The sequence below is a fragment of the Lepidochelys kempii genome, chromosome 2 (genome assembly GCF_965140265.1).
Source record: "Lepidochelys kempii isolate rLepKem1 chromosome 2, rLepKem1.hap2, whole genome shotgun sequence".
Taxonomy (NCBI): Eukaryota; Metazoa; Chordata; order Testudines; family Cheloniidae; genus Lepidochelys; species Lepidochelys kempii.
In genome coordinates, this window is record NC_133257.1 from 208,695,915 (window position 1) to 208,707,203 (window position 11,289).

The window sequence follows — 11,289 nt, forward strand, 5'->3', positions numbered from 1 at the left end:
ACGCTGTGTGACGTTTGTCCTGATGGACCCGTAGAGAAACAAATCAAAGTTTCCCACGGCGGCACCCGATTGGCCAGCGCTTCGAGTGGGTGGGCCGAGGGCCGATGCGGTTTGGTTGCAGTGGCACCGGCTACAAAGGGTCGGGTACGGCGTGTCCTTGGGCTCAGACAGCGAGCGTGGGGCAGAGACGATAGTGGTCGGAGGGCGGAGAAGGCCGCCAGGTGGGTGCCGCGAGGAGGGTTCCCGTGGGGGAGGGGATTGCTGCTGCCCTAGTCTCCGTCGGGCCGGTGCGGGGCGCGGGATGGGGAGCGGGTCCGGCCCGGGCCGCAGCGGCCGCTTCGCGCCATCCCGGCATCACGCCGACCTTGGCTCTTCCCGCGCCCCCTGCCCGGGTCCGCCTCCCGCATTGCACCCGGCTGCCCCCCCCCCCCCCCCCCCGATGACTGGCCCGGCGACAGAGCCGTTTCCATTTGGGCCCGACCGCTGGCTGGGGCCACCGCCAAGGTCAGCCTGGGGCGCCGCGGGCCGGGACCCTTTAGTGCCACGCGTGGTGCCGGACACGCTGCGGGCCCCGGGGCTGGGCTGGGCTGGGCGCGGTTCCATGGCAGCGCCTTACGGCCCCTTCGGCGTTCCCTGCGCGGGGCGCTTGCCAGGGCCCCGGTGGCACAGGTCCTCCTCGGGGCCAGGCAGAGCTCTGCGGGCAGCTGTTTTCTAGTCAGAACTAGCTTTGTCGCTTCTAAGCCCGGCAACCAAAAAGAAGTGTTGTCAAGCCCTGCTCATTTTCTTGTTGGGTGTGCAAAATTATATCTGAGGATTTTTAGACGGCTGGGTGCTATCCAGAACGGCCTCGCCTAAGAATATACATGTGCTTTCCTGTCTCTTCTAAAGTCCATCCAAAAAGACCTGACCTTGGGGTTCTTTCATTTTCAGCATTGAAAATGGGAGACATTGAGAAGGGTAAGAAGATCTTTGTTCAGAAATGTGCGCAGTGCCACACAGTTGAAAAGGGAGGCAAGCACAAGACTGGACCTAACCTGAATGGCCTAATTGGACGGAAGACTGGCCAAGCTGAGAACTTCTCTTACACTGAAGCAAACAAGAATAAAGGTAAACTAAAGTGTTACTCTTCCAAGTTACATGGAAGGTGTAGAATGGTAACTGAGCAATAGACAGGTTTCAAAGTAGCAGCCCTGTTAGCCTGTATCCTCCTTTTCTTTTAGACGGCATCTAATAGACAATAGATGACATTCAGCTGCTAATGGTAGTAGTTCTATTAGTATTTTATGTTTGATTTAATTTAAAATGTTTGCCTTTAGATAAGTGATTTTTGAGGAGAAGATTAATTAGTTCAAATATGTAATTGGCTCATCTTATAAATATATATTAACAACTTAAATTGTTTTTAGGAATCACCTGGAATGAGGAAACACTGATGGAATACTTGGAAAATCCTAAGAAGTACATCCCAGGAACAAAGATGATTTTTGCTGGCATAAAGAAGAAGACAGAGAGGGCAGACTTGATAGCATATCTCAAAGATGCCACTTCTAAGTAATAGTTATCTGCTGCCTTATTTATTTCACAACAGAGAAGGAAATGAAAGTGTCTCTGTGATGAGATTGGTTTTTAAATTTTCTATTTTTACATGCACTATATTAAACCTCTTAAAATCTGTCTCATCAGCTAGAGAATGTTGCTCATGGATGGTTGTTAAATAATACATTTATTTGGCAGTCGTAACTTATGGGAATACATGTAAATTGGATTGGGCTTGAATGAGTACAATCATGTTCTATGTGTTGTAGTCATTCCTGATCATGCAATTAAAAAAAGAAGTGTTTTTGTGCTTCCTTCATTCTAAAGAATACACGTAGACACTAGTCAATAGTGCGGCTGTTCTGACATAGGTCAGCTCTTCAAAAAAGAGAAGAGCAGTTTCTTGGCATTCTCCATCATGTCTCTCCCCAAAAAGAATAACAAACAAGGGAATTTGACTACAATATTTAATATAGCTATATGACTGAGTAGGGAGACATCTGTTTTTGTGGGAACTAGCAATGCAGCTTTTTTTGATTTCATAGCCTGACAGGCAAACTGGACGGAGTCCCAGCTACTCTGATAGTGTCTGCTATCGGAAAGCCTTACCTGGCTTATGCAGATTATTCTGATTTCATGGTGCATGATACAACCCATGCCCTGTGTTCAAAAATATCCTCTTCATAATCATTGAAATGCTCTGCTTCATAGGAACTTTTTAAAGGGATAGTTAACTTAAAACTGCTCAGAGCCTAATGACAGTCCTAGATGTTAGATATCTATTATGGCTTCTGAAAGAAGGACCCTCACTGTTGCGAAAAAGGTTATTAACAAGTGCTCTGGGAGTTACCAAGGTACAACGTAAAAACAACTGCTTGAATCTGTGAGCAAGGACTCTTATCTAGCTAATATTTCTTATTAATATCTCTACCCACTTGGACAGAGGAAATTTCTGTTCAACAGGCGCAGGAATTGCACTTGCAGTATTGAAGAGGGAAATTAAGTCGTCTTCTCTGCCTCACTTTTGCAAATGCTGCTGTTTGCTCACTTCTGAAAACTTGATTTTGCAGTGTAAAATGGAATCTCTAGAAGGTTCAACTTTTTTCTCCATAGACAAAACTGAATTGTTAAGATAAATGTATTTATTGTGTACCACCATTCAGACACATGATGAGGTTAAGTGTGCTTGATACTACAAATTAAAAAACCTTCCCAGCATAATACTTCCTGAATGTCTGTGAAATTATTAACTAAGTAATGAGGTCATAACTCAAAGCTGTATGGCTGCACTGTGGCACTAGGCTTCCAGGAAGCAAGAGGGATAGAGGGATTAGCATGGGGAAAAAAGGTAAACCAGTGGTTTGGTATGAAAAAACTCCATGTGACGAGGTGTGGAAGGGGAAGTCTACCAGCCCATCACCTAGACAGGGCAACATGTCTTTATTGGAAAGCTTTTTTTTTTTTTCTCCATAACAAAGTGATGATTTATTTTGCAGTATATTTTAATGTAATCTTCTGATGCTTTTCATTCCTTACAGTACATATTCAATTTCTGAATTTTCCCCTTGTAGTACCCCTTAACTTTATTTATATCTTACCATGATCCATTCTTTAGTTTTCATGGAAAACAGTTTAAGTAACAAATACTTAATAAAAAAAAAAAATCTTGTCTTCCTAATGGTAAAGGAAATGCTAATAGCACTCAACAGCAGAGAAGCTACAGCCTTCCAGGGCTGGCCTAAGGTAAGTGTTGTTACCTCTTAATGCTGGTGTAACTTCTGTAACTGCTAAAGAATTATTAAAACTTAAGGGAGCAGGAGGGGAAAGATCACTTTAGCCCTTTATGCACTCATGTACCAGCTAGTACTTTTATCATAAAGCGTGCAAATAAGACTTTGTGCTCAGTAAAGCAGCAATACTTAGTCAGACATAAAACAACTTCATCTAGAGCTACTGCAACATTAACACACATTAAATTTCATTTAGAATACCTGCACAGAAGAAATACCCACAGAGATTTATTTCTGTCTTACACAGTGGTGGCTCAGATACAGAGACAGTGCCTAAATCTGCAAAGGTAGATGCCTAAATCCCAGTTTTAGGCTCCACTGCAATCTAGAAAACTCCTGCTGAATTCTAAATGCCCCATTGATTTCATTATTTATCCACAGTGAAACAGGTAGTGGGCTGGGGGGAAAGAGGGAGTGAGCAAGTGAGAATAACTCAATAGGCCAGTGATTAGAGCACCCACCTGGGAGATAGAGAGCCCTGGTCCAGTGCCCATGCTCCAATCCCTCTTTTGTTATTTAAGATGCAGTAAAACAGTTTCAACAGGAGAGACTCACATCAGAATATGCAATTGCTCAGTGACTAGAGCACCCACGGGAAAGGTGGAAGGAGATCCACATTTAAATTCTTTCTTCCCCTCAGCGGGGAATTGAATCCAGGTCTCCTGTATCCCAGGTGAATGCTCTAACCACTGGGTTAAAAGTTCAGGGCAACAGCACCTGCCACCACCTTTTTCTCCTCTAGTAATTGGGTGTGGAGCAAGGCAGGGGTATAACTCATTCGTGCAAGAAATGCCTTACATGCCTAAGCCACCTGGAGACAGTTGATTCCTATTCGTGGACTCTTAAGCAGAGATAAGCACCTCCCTGTAGCTCAGAGTTAGAGCACTTCTACACTTTAAACAGAGCAGCAGTACAGCTGGTAGCACGCGAGTGAAGATGCTATGATACTGACAGGAGAGCTTCTGTCAGAGTAGTTAATCCACCTCTGCAAAAGGCAGTGGCTATGTCAATAGGAGAAGCCCTCCTGTGGACATAGCACTATCTACACTGGTTGGTATAACTGCGTTGCTTGGGGATGTGGATTTTTCACATCCCTGAACAATGTAATTACACTGATTATGTCTGTAATATAGACCTGGCCTTAGGCAATTGGCTCTGTGAGAGAGGCAGGGTTTAACACCCACACTCCTCTGACTGGCATCTCCCATTGGCTATCTTAGGCAGCTCCCCACTTAGCATGTTGCCTTTCATTGATCTCATTCTTAGGTGCCTAACACTTCCCGTGCATTGTAAAGAGAGCCTAGGCATCTAATTTGGCTTTATGGATCACAGGGTGGTCTTCTGATTTTCTATATGCCTAATAGTTAGGTGCCATGACACTCAGCATTGCAAATCACTTTGGGCATCCCACCTGTGGCATTTAAGGCTAGACAGGACAATTAGATCATTTAGTCTGACCTCACATATCACAGGCCATTAAAATTCATCCAGTTACCCCTGTCTCAAGCCCAATAATTTGTTTGACTAAAGACTAATTTGCATTTTGCTAAAGCACATTTTCCAAAACTCATCCAGTCTTGATTTGAAGACATCAAGAGATGGAAGAATCCACCACTTCGCTGAGTAGTTTGTTCCAAGGGTAACCACCTATATTGTTAAATTGTCTTCCTTCTAATTTGAATTTGTCTGGCTTTGAATTTCAGCTACTTGTTCTTATGTGTTTCTTCAGTAGAGTAAAGAGCCTTAAATACCTGGTATTTTCTCCACGTGAAGGTACTTATACACGGATCAAATCACCTCTCAATCTTCTTTTTAATAAGCTCCACAGGTTGAGCTCTTTAAATCTCTCGCTATAAAGCATTTTCTTGAGCCCTTGAATCATTTGTGTTCTTTTTCTGTACCCTCTCCAAATTGTCAGCATTCTTTGAAAAATGTGGACATGAGAATTGTATGTAGTATTCCATTATCGATCTCACCATTCCCTTATACAGAGGTAAAATCAACCCCTTACTCCTCTCTACTCCCCTGTTTATACATCCCAGGATTGCATTAGCCCTTTCTGGTACAGCATCACTCTGGGAGCTCCTGTTAAGTTGCTTGTCCACTATGACCTCTAGATTCTTTTCAAAGTTGCTGCTTTCCAGGATACAGTCCCCTGTTCTGTAGGAATGTTTCTAGATGTATAACTTTGCATTTGGCTGTATTAAAAATAATTTTGTTTGAATGAGCCCAGTTTACCAAGCAATTCAGATTGCTTTATAGGACTACCCTGTTATCATCAGTATTTACTATTCTGCTAATCTTTGTATCATCTGCAAATTTTATCAGCAGGAATTTTAGATTTACTTCCAGATCATTGATGAAAATGTTGAATCGTATCAGGCCTAGTACTGATCCTTGTTAAACAGGGAGATTCTTCTCATGGACAGTTGGGAGAGAGTATGAGAGCCAGTCCAAAAAAAAAAAAAAAAAGATGGGAAAAGGAGAGGAAGAAGTAATAATTGAACTAAGAATATAGGATAGGAAAAAAATTGAATGAAGACAGGGAAGAGAGGCAGAAAAGACTAGTTTTTGTTCGTTTTTGTTGTGTGGTATGTGGTTGCTGACACCACACAACAAAAACACTAACCCAGGAACCTATCCTTGCAACAAAGCCCAATGCCAACTCTGTCCACATATCTATTCACGTGACACCATCACAGGACCTAATCACATCAGCCATGCTAACAGGGGCTCGTTCACCTGCACATCTACCAATGTGATATATGCCATCATGTGCCAGCAATGCCCCTTTGTCATGTACATTGGCCAGACCGGACAGTTTCTATGCAAAAGAATAAATGGACACAAATCTGACATCAGGAATCATAACATTCAAAAACAGTAGGAGAACACTTCAACCTCTGGTCACACAGTAACAGACTTAAAGGTGGCAATTTTGCAACAGAAAAGCTTCAAAAACAGACTCCAATGAGAAACTGCTGAACTGGAATTAATTTGCAAACTCGATACCATTAACTTGGGCTTAAATAGAGACTGAGAGTGGCTGGGTCATGAGACAAATTGAATCTATTTCCCCATGTTAAGTATCCTCACACCTTCTTGTCAACTGTCTGAATGGGCCATCTTGATTATCACTGCAAAAGTTTTTTTTCTCCTGCTGATAATAGCTCATCTTAATTAATTAGCCTCTTAGAGTTGGTATGGCAACTTCCACCTTTTCATGTTCTCTGTATTTATATATATCTTCTTATATGTTCCATTCTATGCACCTGATGAAGTGGGCTGTAGTTCACGAAAGCTTATGCTCAATTAAATGTGTTAGTCTCTAAGGTGCCACAAGCACTCCTGTTCTTTTTCTGACAGCGGCCACAGTACCAGATGCTTAAGAGGAAGGTGCAAGCCATGGAAGGACTAGGGTATTTCCTTTTATCAGTGGGAAGCTTGTTGTCTTTTAATTTCATTGTATGTCCACTTGTTTTTGGATTATGAGAGAGGATGAGTAGAAGATCCTGATTTACCATCTCAGTACCATTCATTGTTTTGTATAAAAATATCATGTCCCCTGTTGTTCATCTCTTCACTAAACTTAACAGCCCCAATCCTTTCAGTTTCTTCTCATACCGAAGACTCTCATCAGCTAATTTTTTTTTTTCAGCTGCCTCTGAACCTCAGGTATTTCTGCTAGGTCTTTTTTGAGATAGGATGACTGGAAATGAGCACAATATTCCACATGATAATGTACCATTGATATATAATGAATTAAGGCTAAGATTAGGTCATGGAAGTCACGGATTCTGTGACTTCCAGAGACCTCCATGACATTTTCCGCTTCAGCCCTGGAGCAGTGGGGCTGGAGCAATCAGCTGGTGGAGGCCCCAGAGCTCCGAGCTGCCACAGGCAGCGAGACCCAGAGCTGTGAGCCGTCGCCGGTCCTGCAGCTCCCAGCTGCCACATTCGGCAGGGGGACCCAGCAGCTCCCAGCTGCTGGTCCCAGAGCTCCAAGCCACCATGGGCAGTGAGGGGCCCCCGGAGCTGGCAGTGACAGTGAGTGCTGGACCCTCCCTTCCCCTCCCTCAGCAGGGCTCAAGCTCTCATTCCTCCCCCCACCCATCAACCCCATTTTGTCATAGTAATTTTTAGTAAAAGTCAGGGACAGGTCATGGGCTTCTGTAAATTTTTGTTTATGGCTGGTGACTTGTCCCTGACTTTTACTAAAAATAACAGTGATTAAGAACAAAATCTTAACCTTAATTACAATATATTTAGTATTTGCATTCTGTTCTCCTTCCTTCAGTCATTTTGTTTGCTTTTTGCCCACAAATGCACAGCAGTTTTCACTGAGTCATCCATAATATCACCCACATTTTTTTCCCGCATGGTTAAGAACATAAGAATGACCATACTAGGTCAGACCAATGATCCATCTTCTGGCAGTGGCCAATTCCAGGTGCCCCAAAGTTAATTAATGGAGAACCAAGAAATGTGTGTGAGTTCAAATTACTCCTTGCAATCTGCATTACTTCAGATTTGTCAACATTGAATATTATCTGCCATTGTGCTGCCTAATCACTGAGCTTTCATATGTTTCCTTAGGAGTTCTTCATAGTCTTCCTTGCTATTAACTAACCTAAACTTGTAAAATTTGCCACCTCGTTATGTACTCCTTTCCCCCAATCATTAATACATACATTAAACAACGCTGGTCCTACTACAGAACTTTGGGTGCCCAATAGTTAAACTTTTGCTAGTTGAAATTTGATCATTTATTGTTACTTTTTTTTTTTGTCTCTTAAGCACTCTATAATCCATGATAGAACTTTACTGTTCACTCCTTGATTGTTTAATTATCTTATGAGGGACTTTGTCAACAGGCTTTTTTGATGGTCCAAGTATTTCAGTTGGTTCTTCTTTACCCACTACTTCTTGTTCAAACAAGAGAGGAGGAGGATTTTCTTTTACAGAAACTATGCAGCACTGTCCCTGATGTACTATGCTCATCAAGGTGTTCTTAATAATTTTATTTCTAATTATTGTCAGTTATTTTACCAATGATTGAAGTTAGATGCACTGTCTATAGATCTAAGATCCTCTCTTGCAGAATTTTTTAAAGAAAGTTTACACCATTTACTACTTCCAGTATAGTCACTGATTTTATTGAGAGTACATATTTTTACTAGCAGCTCATCCACTTCATTTTTTAATTCCTTCAGATCTCTTGGATGTTCTACCTTCCGGTCTTGGTGAATTGCTGCTCTTTAATTTATCAGCTCCATTTCATAGAGCTCCTCCTTTGACACTTCAGTCTCTGATAGTACCACATCTTAATTACGTCAAAAGAGTAGGTCTAAGGTAGAGAGAGCCCCCAATTGCTCTGTGATGAAAACAGATTCAGAGAAAAAAATGATCTTCTCTGCAACATTCTTAACCTTCTTAATTGACCCTTTTACTCTCTGGTAGTCCAGGGGATCCCCCTTTATTTTCCATTTCCATTTTATCTGCTATAGTTTACACTTCTTTCTGTTGGCTTAACTAGCAACAGATTTCTTTTGCTGTTTGGCTTGAATAACAACTTGCTATTTATACTTTTTTTTCCCTTGCTTCCGTTTTTTAATTTGTTCTGGTATGCTTTAATAGCCTCCATGTGGAGTCAAAAGATTTTAATTTCATTGTGTTTTGTCTTTTTGACTAGCTTTCTCATTGATTGAATTCTTCTTTTTTGAAGCTTAGCAGAAGCTGGGAATGGGTGACAGAGGATGGATGATTACCTGTTCGGTTCATGCCCTCTGAAGCACCTGACATTGGCCACTTTCAGAAGACAGGATACTGGGCTAGATGGACCTTTTTTCTGACCCAGGATGGCCATTCTTATGTTCCTGTGTTTTGGTACTATCAACACCCTTGGCTGGAGTGTTGAAGTTACTTATATCATGGTCTCTACTATTTTGTGGCCCTATTATAATTACATCTTGAACCAACTATTGTATGTTGCATAGGACTACATTGGGAATAGCCCTCTCTCCTTGTGGGCTTTAGAACTAGCTGTTCTAAAATGCAATTGTTTAATATGTCAATAAATTGCTTCTCTAATTTGACCGAAAGTTACATTTGATCAGTTTGTTTGCACATAGTGACCACAAGGGGGAGCCAAAGTACTGAAAAAGCTACATGTGACAGTTATAACTGTTAGTCTGTATCTGCAAAAAGGAGTACTTATGAGACTAACCAATTTATTTGAGCATAAGCTTTCATGAGCTACAGCATCCGATGAAGCGAGCTGTAGTACTCCTTTTCTTTTTAGTTATAACTGTCTTTGGCCACCATTTTTAATCAACCTTTGAATGTTTAAAGTAGAGTAGAGCAAAGCTGATTTTTACCAAGTGACAATTTTACAAAATGCACAAGAAAAAAAATGTTATATCGTCACTAGACTAATAGAAAAGTGCATTCATATAGTGTGGATAGTCTGGAATGTTCTGGACCCTTGAACTGATCAGTGTTTCACATTTCATAGTGTTAAACATAGAATCATAGAATATCAGGGTTGGAAGGGACCTCAGGAGGTCATCTAATCCAACCCCCTGCTCAAAACAGGACTGATCCCCGACTAAATCATCCCAGCCAGGGCTTTGTCAAGCCTGACCTTAAAAACTTCTAGGGAAGGAGATTCTACCACCTCCCTAGGTAACGCATTCCAGTGTTTCACCACCCTCCTAGTGAAAAAGTTTTTCCTAATATCCAACCTAAATCTCCCCCACTGCAACTTGAGACCATTACTCCTTGGTCTGTCATCTGCTACCACTGAGAACAGTCTAGAGCCATCCTCTTTGGAACCCCCTTTCAGGTGGTTGAAAGCAGCTATCAAATCCCCCTTCATTCTTCTCTTCTGAAGACTAAACATCTTATACAATCTTATATAAACCTAAAAGTATTTGAGCATTGGGAGCTAATGTAATTTAATTGTAAAGCAACACTCATCTATCTGAACTACACTGTGGGTCTCTTATCTAAACAGCATATCTCTAATGCACACTCTGCTTTTGTTCTCCTCGTAGAACTTACATTGATGTCGTCAGTTGAAGTTTTGTGCCTGGAACAATGCAGAGATTGTAATGTAGTTTAGCCAAACTGCAGATTAGATAGAAGAATGTTGCCTTTTCTAGCTAAAAATGCACTTTGATATTGGTTTTTAATAATATCTTGTGAGTAGTATCTGATGATAGGCTCCAATTCTTTTGGAAAGTGCATTAGGGCTTATGGTAATGTACTGTAATAAAATGCTAGTATATAACAGCAATAATCTCCTTCCTCAGAAGCAACAGAGGTGGGCATGGCTACAGGTGGGACACTGCATAAGGTGGTCCAGTGCTCTGAGGTCCAGGGCAGCAGTTTTGTGTAATTTTTGCTGGTGCCCAGAACAGGTCCAGGTTCCACCCCGCCCTCCTGCCTTGTTAGCCGATATATATTTTTTAAAATAATGTAAAAATGTGAGGGTTCTGGTGATGAAGGGTTCACGATGCAGGAGGGGGCTCAGGGCTGGGGCAGAGGATTATGGTGTGGGGGGATGACGGCTCTCTCTGGGGCTGGGGATGAGGGGTTTGGGGGGTGGGAGGGACTCAGGGCTAGGGCAGAGGGTTAGGGTGCAGGGGAGTGAGGGCTCTGGCTGGGGGTGTGGGCTCTGGGGTGGGGCAGAGCTGGGGCTGAGGAGTTATGGGGTGCAGGCAGCCCCTGGGCCCCCATCGCCCCTCCCGGCTGCACACTTAGCTCGCCCCACTGTCACTGCACATGCTCCTAGGGCTCCTCTCAGATCCAGGAAGCCCCCTTGCCTCCCCTGTGGTGGGTGATGGGCAGAGGCTGCCATCACATGTCCGCCTCCTCCCCTGGTGCTGCCCATCACTGTAGCCTCACTGGCGGTGGGGGATGGGGCTGCCCCTTGCCCAGCGTGGGGCAGGAGCAGTGGCTG

The 11,289-nt window shown here is 42.8% G+C and overlaps 1 protein-coding gene across 1 annotated transcript; it reads left to right on the plus strand.

The window, feature by feature from the left end:
- The first annotated feature begins 137 nt into the window (after window positions 1-137).
- On the plus strand, window positions 138-2,759 carry CYCS (cytochrome c, somatic). The gene is made up of 3 exons (XM_073333692.1): window positions 138-221; window positions 931-1,107; window positions 1,407-2,759. Exons 2-3 carry the CDS (start codon window positions 939-941, stop codon window positions 1,553-1,555), a joined length of 318 nt encoding a protein of 105 aa, XP_073189793.1. The 5' UTR covers window positions 138-221; window positions 931-938; the 3' UTR covers window positions 1,556-2,759.
- Window positions 2,760-11,289: the final 8,530 nt, after the last annotated feature.

Excerpts from the sequence above, each read along its gene's own strand:
- CYCS (XM_073333692.1), top strand. The coding sequence starts at position 939 with ATGGGAGACATTGAGAAGGGTAAGAAGATCTTTGTTCAGAAATGTGCG. Across the intron at positions 1,108-1,406 it reads TGAAGCAAACAAGAATAAAG|GAATCACCTGGAATGAGGAA; the intron begins GTAAACTAAAGT and ends AATTGTTTTTAG.